A 17,145-nucleotide genomic window follows, 5' to 3' on the forward strand; every position below is an offset into this window, starting at 1 on the left:
TCACCCTAACTCTGACTCTAACACTAACACCAACACTAACTCTAACTCTCACCCTAACACTAACACTAACACTAACCCTAACACTAACACTAACTCTAACCCTAACTCTAACTCTAACACTTAACACTAACTCTAACTCTCACCCTAACTCTAACTCTAACACTAACACTAACACTAACTCTAACCCTAACACTAACTCTAACACTAACACTAACACTAACCCTAACCCTAACTCTAACCCTAACTCTAACACTAACACTTACTCTAACTCTAACTCTAACCCTAACACTAACTCTAACACTAACACTAACTCTAACTCTAACTCTAACCCTAACCCTAACTCTAACCCTAACCCTAACTCTAACCCTAACTCTAACCCTAACACTAACTCTAACCCTGACTCTAACTCTCACCCTAACACTAACTCTAACACTAACTCTAACACTAACACTAACTCTAACTCTAACCCTAACTCTAACTCTAACACTAACACTAACTCTAACTCTAACCCTAACACTAACTCTAACACTAACACTAACCCTAACACTAACTCTAACCCTAACACTAACTCTAACACTAACACTAACCCTAACTCTAACCCTAACTCTAACACTAAAACTTACTCTAACCCTAACTCTAACCCTAACTCTAACTCTAACTCTAACCCTAACTCTAACCCTAACTCTTACTCTAACACTAACACTAACTCTAACCCTAACACTAACTCTAACACTAACACTAACCCTAACACTAGCTCTAACCCTAACTCTAACCCTAACTCTAACACTAACACTAACTCTAACCCTAACACTAACACTAACTCTAACCCTAACTCTAACACTAACACTAACTCTAACCCTAACACTAACTCTAACACTAACACTAACACTAACACTAACTCTAACCCTAACTCTAACCCTAACTCTAACACTAACACTAACTCTAACCCTAACACTAACACTAACTCTAACCCTAACTCTAACACTAACACTAACTCTCACCCTAACTCTAACTCTAACACTAACACTAACACTAACACTAACTCTAACTCTCACCCTAACACTAACACTAACTCTAACCCTAACACTAACACTAACTCTAACCCTAACTCTAACACTAACACTAACTCTAACTCTAACCCTAACACTAACTCTAACACTAACACTAACACTAACTCTAACCCTAACACTAACACTAACCCTAACTCTAACTCTAACACTAACACTAACTCTAACCCTAACACTAACCCTAACTCTAACTCTAACTCTAACACTAACACTAACACTAACTCTAACCCTAACACTAACACTAACACTAACTCTAACTCTAACCCTAACACTAACACTAACTCTAACCCTAACTCTAACTCTAACTCTAACTCTAACACTAACACTAACTCTAACCCTAACACTAACTCTAACCCTTACCCTAACCCTAACTCTAACCCAAACACTAACTCTAACCCTAACTCTAACTCTAACACTAACACTAACACTAACACTAACTCTAACCCTAACACTAACACTAACACTAACTCTAACTCTAACACTAATACTAACACTAACTCTAACCCTAACTCTAACTCTAACACTAACACTAACTCTAACCCTAACACTAACTCTAACACTAACACTAACCCTTACCCTAACCCTAACTCTAACCCTAACCCTAACCCTAACTCTAACCCTAACTCTAACCCTAACTCTAACTCTAACACTAACTCTAACCCTAACACTAACTCTAACACTAACACTAACCCTAACAATAACCCTAACCCTAACTCTAACCCTAACTCTAACCCTAACTCTAACTCTAACACTAACACTAACTCTAACCCTAACACTAACTCTAACACTAACACTAACCCTTACCCTAACCCTAACTCTAACCCTAACCCTAACCCTAACCCTAACTCTAACCCTAACTCTAACTCTAACACTAACTCTAACCCTAACACTAACACTAACTCTAACACTAACACTAACCCTAACACTAACTCTAACCCTAACTCTAACTCTAACACTAACACTAACTCTAACCCTCACCCTAACTCTAACTCTAACACTAACACTAACACTAACTCTAACTCTCACCCTAACTCTAACTCTAACACTAACACTAACTCTAACCCTAACACTAACACTAACTCTAACCCTAACTCTAACTCTAACACTAACCCTAACACTAACTCTAGCACTAACCCTAACCCTAACCCTAACTCTAACCCTAACCCTAACTCTAACCCTAACTCTAACTCTAACACTAACACTAACACTAACTCTAACTCTCACCCTAACTCTAACTCTAACACTAACACTAACTCTAACTCTCACCCTAACACTAACCCTAACTCTAACCCTAACACTAACTCTAACCCTAACTCTAACTCTCACCCTAACACTAACTCTAACACTAACTCTAACACTAACACTAACACTAACCCTAACTCTAACTCTAACACTAACACTAACACTAACACTAACTCTAACCCTAACTCTAACTCTAACACTAACACTAACACTAACCCTAACTCTAACCCTAACACTAACTCTAACCCTAACTCTAACTCTCACCCTAACACTAACTCTAACACTAACACTAACACTAACCCTAACTCTAACTCTAACTCTAACACTAACACTAACACTAACTCTAACCCTAACTCTAACTCTAACACTAACACTAACACTAAGACTAACTCTAACCCTAACACTAACTCTAACACTAACACTAACACTAACTCTAACCCTAACTCTAACTCTAACACTAACACTAACACTAACACTAACACTAACTCTAACCCTAACTCTAACCCTAACCCTAACTCTAACCCTAACTCTAACTCTAACACTAACCCTAACTCTAACCCTAACACTAACTCTAACCCTAACTCTAACTCTCACCCTAACACTAACTCTAACACTAACTCTAACACTAACACTAACCCTAACTCTAACTCTAACACTAACACTAACTCTAACCCTAACCCTAACACTAACTCTAACACTAACCCTAACTCTAACCCTAACACTAACTCTAACCCTAACTCTAACTCTCACCCTAACACTAACTCTAACACTAACTCTAACACTAACACTAACACTAACCCTAACTCTAACTCTAACTCTAACACTAACACTAACTCTAACCCTAACACTAACTCTAACCCTAACTCTAACTCTCACCCTAACACTAACTCTAACACTAACTCTAACACTAACACTAACCCTAACTCTAACACTAACTCTAACACTAACACTAACACTAACCCTAACTCTAACTCTAACACTAACACTAACACTAACTCTAACCCTAACTCTAACTCTAACACTAACACTAACACTAACTCTAACCCTAACTCTAACCCTAACCCTAACTCTAACCCTAACTCTAACTCTAACCCTAACTCTAACCCTAACTCTAACCCTAACACTAACTCTAACCCTAACTCTAACTCTCACCCTAACACTAACTCTAACACTAACTCTAACACTAACACTAACACTAACCCTAACTCTAACACTAACACTAACTCTAACCCTAACTCTAACTCTAACACTAACACTAACACTAACTCTAACCCTAACACTAACTCTAACACTAACCCTAACACTAACTCTAACCCTAACTCTAACTCTAACACTAACACTAACTCTAACCCTAACTCTAACTCTAACTCTAACACTAACACTAACTCTAACACTAACACTAACCCTAACTCTAACCCTAACTCTAACTCTAACCCTAACTCTAACCCTAACTCTAACCCTAACACTAACTCTAACCCTAACTCTAACTCTCACCCTAACACTAACTCTAACACTAACTCTCTAACACTAACACTAACACTAACCCTAACTCTAACTCTAACTCTAACTCTAACACTAACACTAACACTAACACTAACTCTAACCCTAACTCTAACTCTAACACTAACACTAACTCTAACACTAACACTAACTCTAACACTAACACTAACCCTAACCCTAACTCTAACTCTAACACTAACACTAACACTAACTCTAACCCTAACTCTAACTCTAACACTAACTCTAACCCTAACACTAACTCTAACACTAACCCTAACCCTAACTCTAACCCTAACTCTAACTCTAACCCTAACTCTAACCCTAACTCTAACTCTAACACTAACTCTAACCCTAACACTAACTCTCACCCTAACACTAACTCTAACACTAACTCTCTAACACTAACACTAACCCTAACTCTAACTCTAACTCTAACTCTAACACTAACACTAACACTAACACTAACTCTAACCCTAACTCTAACTCTAACACTAACACTAACTCTAACACTAACACTAACTCTAACACTAACCCTAACCCTAACTCTAACTCTAACACTAACACTAACACTAACTCTAACCCTAACTCTAACTCTAACACTAACTCTAACCCTAACACTAACTCTAACACTAACCCTAACCCTAACACTAACACTAACACTAACACTAACACTAACACTAACTCTAACCCTAACTCTAACTCTAACACTAACTCTAACCCTAACACTAACTCTAACACTAACCCTAACCCTAACTCTAACCCTAACTCTAACTCTAACCCTAACTCTAACCCTAACTCTAACTCTAACACTAACTCTAACCCTAACCCTAACTCTAACTCTAACACTAACACTAACCCTAACCCTAACTCTAACTCTAACACTAACACTAACACTAACTCTAACCCTAACTCTAACTCTAACTCTAACTCTAACACTAACACTAACACTAACTCTAACCCTAACACTAACTCTAACACTAACTCTAACTCTAACCCTAACACTAACACTAACACTAACACTAACTCTAACTCTCACCCTAACACTAACACTAACACTAACCCTAACTCTAACTCTAACACTAATACTAACCCTAACACTAACTCTAACTCTTTAGGTCCAGACTCTGTAGTGCAGCCCGTCATGAGCTTTCATGTTGCGCAGATAATACTAGGATTTATCACAAAACTCTTGGTATTTTCAAGTTTCTAAGTACCTAGTACTTTTACTACTCTTCCGGCACTGTTCCTCTGTTCGAGATGGAGAATACTCTTTATCCAATGTCTTACTTTTATGAACCAAACATGAAAGTGAATGTTGTGGCACTTTCAGCTGGTCACGTCTGTAGCTTCCTCAGGAGGAGTTGGACTCATGCAGGTTTGAGCACGTTTCAGTCGTAATTACACTGAAAACACTGCATTGGGCAGGACCTGTTTGTCTTTGAAAGAAATGACACAATTATATACACGACATCCCCAGAGTGAGCTGAACCTAGCAACCAGAAAACACAGCAAAAATGATACATTATATTTCTATGAATGTCAGCCAAACTCTTCCGTCCCTTATAGAAGTACTGCACTTAATACATGTTATTCATCGTGTATTTGTACTTCTCAGGATGTACTTTCATGACCAAGATCTACCACTGAAAAGTTCTGCCTTTGAAGTTTCCCTCTCGCAGCAGAAATGACAAGTACGTTGAACATGAGCTGCAGGCCACGCCCACATTAACAAGCTCGTTAGGCACCACAGCCTGATGGCACTAATTGACATTTTACAAATAGTTTTATTACATTGTTTCCCTCATTCCTACTTTGGGCACAACTGCAGTATTTACTGTAGTGTTACTGGGCTGAGCTGAGCTGAACTGCAGCCACATTCCTGTCGGTCCGTCGCAGGGCAGCTGTGGCAGGAGCTCGCCACCTGCAGAGGAAGAGATGAACTTCTTGTATTTCGGACTGTATAAGGACTGGGTGTCGTAGTCAAAGTAGCGGCAGTCGGAGCAGAAACAGGAGAAGCAAAAACAGCACATTACGTATGTTTTTATTTAATTTCAGAGCAAAAGAAACAATTAAAGTTCTTAAGTCCTGAGATCCTGGGTTTGGCTCATGATTCAGACTCGTGTTCAGACCTGTGTGAGCCACACGGAAAGTACTGCACACGGCGTCACTGCAGGCGCTGTGGTCAAAGTACTGCATGCAGCGTTACTGCAGGCGCTGTGGTAAAGTACTGCACGCGGCGTTACTGCAGGCGCTGTGGTTAAAGTACTGCACGCGGCGTTACTGCAGGCGCTGTGGTCAAAGTACTGCACGCGGCGTTACTGCAGGCGCTGTGGTTAAAGTACTGCACGCGGCGTTACTGCAGGCGCTGTGGTCAAAGTACTGCACGCGGCGTTACTGCAGGCGCTGTGGTCAAAGTACTGCACGCGGCGTTACTGCAGGCGCTGTGGTTAAAGTACTGCATGCGGCGTTACTGCAGGCGCTGTGGTCAAAGTACTGCATGCGGCGTTACTGCAGGCGCTGTGGTCAAAGTACTGCATGCAGCGTTACTGCAGGCGCTGTGGTCAAAGTACTGCACGCGGCGTTACTGCAGGCGCTGTGGTCAAAGTACTGCACGCGGCGTTACTGCAGGCGCTGTGGTCAAAGTACTGCACGCGGCGTTACTGCAGGCGCTGTGGTCAAAGTACTGCACGCGCCGTTACTGCAGGCGCTGTGGTCAAAGTACTGCACGCGGCGTTACTGCAGGCGCTGTGGTTAAAGTACTGCATGCGGCGTTACTGCAGGCGCTGTGGTCAAAGTACTGCATGCGGCGTTACTGCAGGCGCTGTGGTTAAAGTACTGCATGCGGCGTTACTGCAGGCGCTGTGGTCAAAGTACTGCATGCGGCGTTACTGCAGGCGCTGTGGTCAAAGTACTGCATGCAGCGTTACTGCAGGCGCTGTGGTCAAAGTACTGCACGCGGCGTTACTGCAGGCGCTGTGGTCAAAGTACTGCACGCGGCGTTACTGCAGGCGCTGTGGTTAAAGTACTGCATGCGGCGTTACTGCAGGCGCTGTGGTCAAAGTACTGCATGCGGCGTTACTGCAGGCGCTGTGGTCAAAGTACTGCATGCGGCGTTACTGCAGGCGCTGTGGTCAAAGTACTGCATGCGGCGTTACTGCAGGCGCTGTGGTCAAAGTACTGCATGCGGCGTTACTGCAGGCGCTGTGGTCAAAGTACTGCATGCGGCGTTACTGCAGGCGCTGTGGTCAAAGTACTGCACGCGGCGTTACTGCAGGCGCTGTGGTTAAAGTACTGCACGCGGCGTTACTGCAGGCGCTGTGGTTAAAGTACTGCACGCGGCGTTACTGCAGGCGCTGTGGTTAAAGTACTGCACGCGGCGTTACTGCAGGCGCTGTGGTCAAAGTACTGCACGCGGCGTTACTGCAGGCGCTGTGGTCAAAGTACTGCACATGTTACCACTAGACCAGAATCATAAAAGGTTTATTTCTATTGTAAATGAACAACATTCACAAACAGGAAGTGGCTTTTGTGATTCGGTGCTACATACAAGATGAACAATAATAAATACTAGTACTTATTAGTACTAATTAGTAGTGCCACAGCTTACTTTTACTACAACTACTTCCGCTGCTTAAACCTGTACCACGACTTTCCCTGCTACTGCAATACAAGTACTACCTGCTTACACATATTTCTACTACTGCAATATTATCTTACTATTATCACTAATACCGATGTGGAATATTCTACTGTGCTGATGCTTTGCAAAAAATACATTCAAAAAAGCTTATTTATTAAGAAAAAAACCCTCAAAACCTTCAGGGACGAGCAACAGTGCCACCCTCTGGACAGACATGTGTGCACCTCCCAAGACATTTTCATTTGGATGATTTTCTTTTAGTATCTCATACTTTTACTGCAGTACATGTTCGGCCACACCAGCGACTGTTGTACTATTATACTATCAATATTATTATACTATTATACTACTATTATACTACCATTATACTACTATTATGATACTACTATTATACTATCATTATTATTCTACTATTATACTACTATTATACTACTATTATACTACCATTATACTACTATTATACTACTATTATACTTCTATTATACTACCATTATACTACTATTATACTACCATTATACTACTATTATACTACTATTATCCTACCATTATACTACTACTATTATACTACTATTATACAACCATTATACTACTATTATGATACTACTATTATACAACCATTATACTACTATTATGATACTACTATTATACAACCATTATACTACTATTATGATACTACTATTATACAACCATTATACTACTATTATGATACCACTGTCCAGGGTGTACCCCGCCTAAGGCCCGAAGTCACTGGGATAGGCTCCAGTCACCCGCGACCCCGAAAGGGAACAAGCGGTAGAAAATTTATGGATGGATGATACTACTATTATACTACCATTATACTACTATTATACTACTATTATACTACCATTATACTAATATTATACTACTATTATACTACTATCATACTATCATTATACTACTACTATTATACTACTATTATACTACTATTATACTATCATTATACTACTACTATTATACTACTATTATACTACTATTATACTACTATTATACTACTATTATATTACCATTATACTACCATTATACTAATATTATACTACTATTATATTACCATTATACTACCATTATACTAATATTATACTACTATTATACTACTATCATACTATCATTATACTACTACTATTATACTACTATTATACTACTATTATACTACCATTATACTACTATTATACTACTATTATACTACCATTATACTACTATTATACTACCATTATACTACTATTATACTACTATTATACTACCATTATACTACTATTATACTACCATTATACTACTATTATACTACTATTATACTACCATTATACTACTATTATACTACCATTATACTACTATTATACTACTATTATACTACCATTATACTACTATTATACTACCATTATACTACTATTATAATACCATTATACTACTATTATACTACTATTATATTACCATTATACTACCATTATACTAATATTATACTACTATTATACTACTATCATACTATCATTATACTACTACTATTATACTACTATTATACTACTATTATACTACCATTATACTACTATTATACTACTATTATACTACCATTATACTACTATTATACTACTATTATACTACTATTATACTACTATTATACTACTATTATACTACCATTATACTACTATTATACTACCATTATACTACTATTATAATACCATTATACTACTATTATAATACCATTATACTACTATTATACTACTATTATACTACTATTATACTACCATTATACTACTATTATACTACTATTATACTACCATTATACTACTATTATACTACCATTATACTACTATTATACTACTATTATACTACTATTATACTACCATTATACTAATATTATACTACTATTATACTACTATCATACTATCATTATACTACTACTATTATACTACTATTATACTACCATTATACTACTATTATAATACCATTATACTACTATTATAATACCATTATACTACTATTATAATACCATTATACTACTATGATACTGGGTGGTCTCATACTGGGTCAGGTGGTCTTATATTGGGTCAGGTGGTCTTATATTGGGTCAGGTGGTCTTATATTGGGTCAGGTGGTCTCATACTGGGTCAGGTGGTCTTATATTGGGTCAGGTGGTCTTATATTGGGTCAGGTGGTCTCATACTGGGTCAGGTGGTCTCATACTAGGTCAGGTGGTCTTATATTGGGTCAGGTGGTCTCATACTGGGTCAGGTGGTCTTATATTGGGTCAGGTGGTCTCATACTGGGTCAGGTGGTCTCATACTGGGTCAGGTGGTCTTATATTGGGTCAGGTGGTCTCATACTAGGTCAGGTGGTCTTATATTGGGTCAGGTGGTCTCATACTGGGTCGGGTGGTCTCATACTGGGTCGGGTGGTCTCATACTGGGTCAGGTGGTCTCATACTAGGTCGGGTGGTCTCATACTGGGTCAGGTCAATGAAATGACCGGAAGTGACATCACACCAGGGACACTCATTCCAAAGTTTATGCAGAATTTACACAAAGAAACTTTTTGGACTCTCTAAACATCAATTCAACAAAATAAAGTCACTGTCATATACTTTTATTTTTTTAATTAAAATAATGGTGACATTACAAACAGAAAGTGAAATTATAAAACTAAAAAATGTGCTATTCTGTGATACCATTTTTATCATTCTTTGCAAAATGTCAAAATATATGTATTTATTTTAACTGTGTTTTAGTTCAATGAGTCGTGCGACTTGTAGGGGGGGTAGGGGGCCTGTAGGTGGCCTGTAGGGGGACTGTAGGGAGCCTGTAGGGGGGACTGTAGGGAGCCTGTAGGGGGGACTGTAGGGAGCCTGTAGGGGGGACTGTAGGGGGACTGTAGGGGGGACTGTAGGGGGACTGTAGGGAGCCTGTAGGGGGGACTGTAGGGGGACTGTAACCGGACAGTAAAAAAAACAAGACAAGTGAGTGAGTTTTGAAATAAACTCAATCTGGTGTTTATTGGACCTCTTTGTGCTTTTCATTCTCAGGGTAAAACAACAGTTCAGATTGATTCAGCCGCTGGCTCCACCTCCACCTGCTCTTGCTCCTCCTCCTTCGTCTCCATGACGTCTTCCACTTTGACCTCCGTGACCTCCTGTTGCTCCGCCGCCGGTTCCTCGGCCTTCACCATCACGGTGGCGCTGGTCACGGTGGGACCGTCCGGACAGACGAGGGGCCCGACGCTGGTCCCGACGCTCGCCTTCATCCCGCCGAAGGAGCACGCCACGTAAGACGGCGTGCGCGAGCTCTCCAGCCCGTACGCGTTGTAGTTCACCGCTGTGGAAAGGTCAGAGGTCATGTTGAATTGGAAAAGAAAAAAGCGTAAAAGTTTAATTTACTGCATTCTCATATACTGTTTGTACTGATTATATATTATGACAGGGCAATATATATATATATATATATATATATATATATATATATATAAATACCCGAAAAGAGTAACAAGTATTGTACATTGAGGATGGAGGTCAAGATTATCGTGATTATTTCAGTCACAATCTAATCATAGAGACTAAAAGATAATCGTGAACATTTTAGATTTTTTGTAATCAACAGAAAAGTGATGATTTTCAAACTAAATTAGAGGTTTTTTTTAGTTTATTTAAAAGAAATCTGAGAAATTTAAGAAGTAAATGAGGTCCTTTCTGCTCAGGCTTTTGTCATAAAAGTAAAGCTAAATGTAAAGCGTTTGCTGTTTATGTTTTACTGATCATTCAGAGGGTTTGATTGGATAAAGCAGGTCACATGATGAGGGTGGTGACGATAGGAGACAGGATTAACCACATAAAGGCCGACATGTGACAACAACAGATTCTAGAACATTTGACAAACAATCGACAAAAATCTGAAATTGCTTATTATTTTATATTGAATAATTCTGCCCCCACTATTTTAATCTCTACAGTTATAAAACGTCCCGATGGCTGCAGTTCTAGAAAAGGCCACAGGGGGTCGTAACTACAGCTGGAGCGACCGCGCGATGGCTCGGACACTCACACGTCTGCTTGGAGATGCTGGTCTTGATCCCAGTGGCCAGTCTGTCCAGAAGAAACACACACGGGGGTTTAGCACACGTCTCAGAGCGGTCTCCGCCTGCTCGCCGGCCGCTCCTCGCTCACCTGCTCTCCTCGCCCTCCAGCAGCTTCCTGTAGGTGGCGATCTCGATGTCCAGGGCCAGCTTGACGTTCATGAGCTCCTGGTACTGTCGCACTTGGTTGGTCATGTCCTGCTTGGCTCGCTGCAGCGCCTCCTCCAGGGCGCGGACCCTCAGCTTGGCGTCCGCCACCGCCAGCTCACCGCGATCCTCCGCCTCGGCGATCTGCGCCTCCAGGTTCGCCCGCTGTCGTGGGAGGAGAACGTAACGTGTTTCAGACGCTGCGGTGGAGGCGGGGTCAGTATGGGCCGGGTCATTTTAGTGGTCAGACTTTTTAAAATACATTATCCACCGAATAAAGATGGAAATATGTTGACTGAAGGTTTCAAGATAAAGAATATTCATGAATAAAGTGTGTTATTGATGATTCTGTGTCTTAGTGTCTGTAATGTTCAGAATAACGAAGAAGAAGAAGAACACAAAGAACACTAAGAAGAAGAACACGAAGAAGAAGAACACGAAGAAGAAGGACACGAAGAAGAAGGACACGAAGAAGAAGGACACGAAGAAGAAGGACACGAAGAAGAAGAACACAAAAACGAAGTTGAAGAAGAAGCTCAAGAAGCTCTGATCTCATGAAGCGTTCACCTGCTGTTTGGCCATCTCGATCTCAGACTGGAGCCTCATGATTCTCCGGTTCATCTCGGCAATCTCGACCTTGGTGGACTTGAGGTCTTCTCCGTACTGCCCCGCGGACTGCTGCATCTCTGCGAACTGAAAACGAGTAGTGCGAATGCGTCAAAGGATTGGGACTCATTTTGAATCACGGACTTGCAACGAGCGTCTGAAAAGGGGAAAATCGCAGACCAACTCATCAAACGTGACACTGCGTCGCGGCGACAGTCAGTGCCTCCGGAGGAAAGAGGTCAATCTGACACGGACACGTTCTCCTGGGCTGTATAAAGAGTCATAATGTCGTACAACCCGCGGCTTCACTGTAACTATACCCCAAGGGTCGGTATACAGTGATCGCCAAAGGCCTTTAAAAGCAGGCACACTTTAAGATCCCTGCTATAAAGTGTCACTCACTTCCTGATGGATTAAATGCTCTTTTGACGAGCCACATTTAGAACTAAACCAGGACTTTGCCTCGTCTCAGGACTCGAGTGCTGTTGTAGGTCCCTCGGTAGGTTCTCTGCGCTCGACCTTGGAGCAGGAACGTCTGGACGGGATAACGGTTAAATTGCGATTTTCCTGCTCACGTTAATCGTAAACCCTCGACATGCCTACCTTGGACTGATACCACGTCTCGGCTTCGGCTCTGCTCCGGTTGGCGATGTCCTCGTACTGAGCTCTGACCTCGGCCACGATGGCGTCCATGTCCAGGTTGCGGCCGTTGTCCATCTCCACGGTGACCGACGTGTCTTTGATCTGGCTCTGGAGCTCGGCGATCTCCTGAAAATGCATACGGTTTTAGTGGGGAGAGCGCGCGCGGAGCCGAGTCGGATCCGTGCTGCGGCGTTTCTCACGGTGTCGTAAAGCTGTCGCAGGAAGTCAATCTCGTCGCTCAGAGCGTCCAGTTTGGCCTCCAGCTCCACTTTGATCATGTAGGCTCCATCTGTGTCCTGCAGCAAGGATTTACAGGATTTATTTCACGTACAGTATTAATTTCACAGTGCAGTATTTATTTCACGGCCCAGTATTTATTTCACGTACAGTATACATTTCGCGGTGCAGTATTTATTTCATGGTGCAGTATTTATATCACACACAGTATTTATTTCACGTACAGTATTAATTTGACGGTGCAGTATTTATTTGACTGTACAGTATTTATTTCACGGTGCAGTATTTATATTTCACGGTGCAGTATTTATATTTCACGGTGCAGTATTTATATTTCACGGTACAATATTTATTTCACAGTGTAGTATTTATTTCACGGTGCAGTATTTAGAGGTCCACATCAGACCTCAGGCGCTTAGCGGGGCCTGGTCAGCGCTACAGGGTGTTTAGTCAATGAATTAAGTCCACGGTGTCTTTTGTATAAAGCGACTTCCACGGGACAAGAGCAGAACGGAGTTTAATCAACCTTTTACATATAAATACAGTTTCCTTGTACAAATATTTTACTCATATTGAACGATAGTAAAATAGTCCAAGTGCTGAACTCTAAACTACTTTTACTGACCGAGGATAAACGTGCAGCAGCAGTTATGCTAAGCTAACCGTTTCTCCCTTCTAGTGCTAACTTCTATAAAAATGTAAACCACAGATAAAATTTAAAAATAAATCACTGTCCGATTACTTTTATGTGAGATTATTTCAGCTTGTTATTTGAACGTGTTTAGTTTTTAATTTTCTTATGCCTCAACAGTAGAATTAGCATTAGCATCGAGACACAAACTCTTTTACAAACTCACGTGACACCACACGACTCGCTATCCTCTGATCCTTTGTATTAATTAGTACTTACACTTCATTTATTCCAGACTGACGCAGCAAAACCCAAAGAGATAGAATTAGACAGGAAGTAGCAACGCTAACACAGAGCTAGCCAAAGCCGTTAGCACATTCAAAGGTGATGTACCTTCTTGACCAGCACAAAGGCGTTCTCGCACTCGTTGCGTCTATTGATTTCCTCCTCGTATCTAAAACAAGCACATCATTATTTCATAACTTATACGTGTTCGTATTGTGTTCCTCGTACTTGTTCTTGTAGTCCTCGACCAGCCCCGTCATGTGGTGCAGGTCGGACTCCAGCTTGACCTTCTCGTGGCCCAGGCCGTCCAGCTGCTTCTTCAGGTTGGCGATGTAGGCCTCGAACATGGAGTCGACGTTGGAGCGGGACGGGGTCTGCTCCTGAAGCAGCTTCCACTTGGTCTCCAGCATCTTGTTCTGCTGCTCCAGAAACCTCACCTGGGCCAAAAGAACAAGCAAACGCACGAGTCAGAGAGCGCGAAGAGACGGATGAGGAGCGGAAGAATTTGATTGATTTTCAGTTCGGTTGTTTGGAAGTTACACATTTGTAGAATCGATGGGCATTTTTTGACAGACAATGACATCGGAAAAGATCGATTGCAAGAAAACACGCGCTTTGTCTGTTGTTGATCTAAACTCCGGGCGTTTCGACACAAAGCTTTGACCTTTTCTCTCTCGTACTGACTCCTGACCTTTGGTGGACCGTCCTTCTGCAAACAGGGCCGCGCCCCCACACCTGCACAGGTATGCGAGGGCGGGGCACGTTTATGGGCCGCGGCGGTTTCAGGGCGAGTTTAAAGTGCATGATTTCTGAGGTTTTTTTATAATCATGACTTTGGGGCGTGATCGTCTCTCTGGCAACGGTCCGGAAGAACGTTTAAAAAAGAACAGATTAAAATGACAGGAAGTAGAGCTAAAACAGAATCGCTCTGTGATGTCATCAATAGGCGACGTTTCATCAAAATTCGTGTGGATTTTGCCCCTAAAAGATAAAAATAATCTTGACTCTTATCATATTCAAGACGTTGTAGTTAAACGTGTGTCTAATCTGTGCACTTTACTTAAGTACTAAGTGCCACTGCTGTTAGTTCTGAATGCAGTACAGTATATATTAGGAGGATAGAGTACACACATGTGGAAAGAGAGAAGTATTTGCATAACTCTCTGATCAGATAAAAGTGTCTGAAGTTGTGATGAATACTCCAGTCTCCAGTACAATCTGTAAATATTCATCCAAACAGTGACTCGTGTGTTATTAAGTGGAGTATGAAGTAGTGGAAGTAATAGTTGTTGTTGTGTGAAGTAGAAACACACGTGAAAATGTTTATAACAAAAGATAATGTAATCCTCTCAGCAGTTCTGTCCAGTCCTAAAGACGCTTATCTCGTTGACAGAAATACACTTTCCTTTAGCGTCTGAGGGAGTACGACCGATCTGCTTTATCCCGACAAAATGAAAATACATTTTTGGCTCATTTTAGTGTTGAATAAAAGATGTTGGCTCCTGTGCCATCCCGGCGTCTTCGTCACACATCTGTCACTTCATTTCTTTTTATTTCAAACGAACCTTTGAACTTCTGAAAAGTCAATAAAAACAGGCTTTAGTTCAAATGCCGTGTTTGGTGCAGGATATTGCCTCTGCTGCACCTGCACCACGCCTCCACTCTAGACCTCCACTGAGCCTCCTTATCTCAACACTGAAGTCATCAAGAGAGAAAGAAAGAAAGAGAGAGAAAGAAAGAAAGAGAGAGAAAGAGAAAGAGAAAGAGAAAGAGAGAGAGAGAGAGAGAGAGAGAGAGAGAGAGAGAGGGAGAGAGAGAGAGAGAAAGAGAGAGATTTTCTGCCCTTTCGCGGTCTGTGGACGATCACAGGCATTTTAACACGATCCTGACCTATTGCCCGCCCACAGCCACGCCCCATTTAGTCCTTTTAATACACGCTCTAATAAAATTATATTACACCCGCTGATTAGCAAATACTGCCCCCTTCTGCCCCACCACTGTCACTGCCCTCGAGCGTTACACACTCGCTCCAGTCACAAAACGTGTAATTATGAGTTTAGTGGTGGTTTGGACTCAAATGAATGTTTAGTGACATTTGACAACATGTTTTTTAAAGGAGACTTATTATTATCATGTTTTTTTCCAGGCACTTCATGTCGAGTAATTACAATAATACATTATAATTTGACACTGTCCATCATCTAAACGTCCCGTACCGTTGCCCACCCACACCTGAGCCTCACCTTATCGATGAACGTCGCAAAGCGGTTGTTGAGGGTCTTGATCTGCTCCTTCTCGTGGGTGCGCACCGCCTGGATGTTGGGGTCTATCTCCAGGTTGAGGGGCGCCAGGAGGCTCTTGTTGACCGTGACCGCCGTGATGTGCGCCGGTTCGTGCATCATCCCGCCCCCCATGCCGCCGCCGAACCCCACGTACCCGAACTCCAGCGACCCTCCGCCCGCAGCCCCCCGGCCTCCCGCCATGTACCCCCCGGCCACCTTGAACCCGCCCGGGCCTCCCGCCGCGCCGCCGCCCCCGTACGAGCTCCGGACGGCGTAGCTCTGCTGGGGGACGACCCTGCCGGCGTTGCCCCCGTAGCCCGAGAAGGAGCGGCTGCTGAAGCTCTGGGAGGGGCCCCTGGACGAGGAGCGCGTGGAGAAGGTGGTGGTCTTCATAGCTTGGACTGACATGGTTCCCAGTGGAGACAGAGAGAGAATCCTGGACAGAGAGAGGATCCTGGACGGAGCAGGCGGGCTGGTGGAACCTCCCTGGGAGACGCTGGCTTTTATAGTGACAGGAGAGGCTGAGCTGGCCCGTGATTGGCTGTGGCTGCGGGAGGGGGCTCGGCTTTACAGGGGGGCTGGGTGTCTGTGGTGGGACGGGTCTGTGGTGGGACGGGTCGGCAGCGGGAGGACGAAGGAAGAAAGTGCAGCGAGTTACAGATTTACTGTGTGAGAGGCAGTGGTTACATAATGGAGCTACTATAAGACACATGTTCATTGTTCTGCTGCTGCTGCACATGCACAAACCCTTTAAACACGCTCACACCAAGGCTTCTACATCCCTTTTGACTT

General features: G+C 42.3%; 1 protein-coding gene across 1 annotated transcript; it reads right to left on the bottom strand.

The window, feature by feature from the left end:
- Positions 1–10,479: 10,479 nt before the first annotated feature.
- On the bottom strand, positions 10,480–16,825 carry LOC140359035 (intermediate filament protein ON3-like). Its single transcript, XM_072443908.1, has 9 exons — positions 16,315–16,825; positions 14,300–14,508; positions 14,180–14,240; positions 13,119–13,214; positions 12,880–13,044; positions 12,238–12,363; positions 11,615–11,835; positions 11,493–11,533; positions 10,480–10,769 (listed from the first exon to the last, which is right to left on the bottom strand). Exons 1-9 carry the CDS (start codon positions 16,759–16,761, stop codon positions 10,495–10,497), a joined length of 1,641 nt encoding a protein of 546 aa, XP_072300009.1. The 5' UTR covers positions 16,762–16,825; the 3' UTR covers positions 10,480–10,494.
- Between the last annotated feature and the right edge of the window lie 320 nt (positions 16,826–17,145).

The sequence above is a fragment of the Eucyclogobius newberryi genome, unplaced genomic scaffold (genome assembly GCF_026437365.1).
Source record: "Eucyclogobius newberryi isolate DKJ021-1_F unplaced genomic scaffold, fEucNew1.0.hap1 SCAF_133, whole genome shotgun sequence".
Taxonomy (NCBI): domain Eukaryota; kingdom Metazoa; phylum Chordata; class Actinopteri; order Gobiiformes; family Gobiidae; genus Eucyclogobius; species Eucyclogobius newberryi.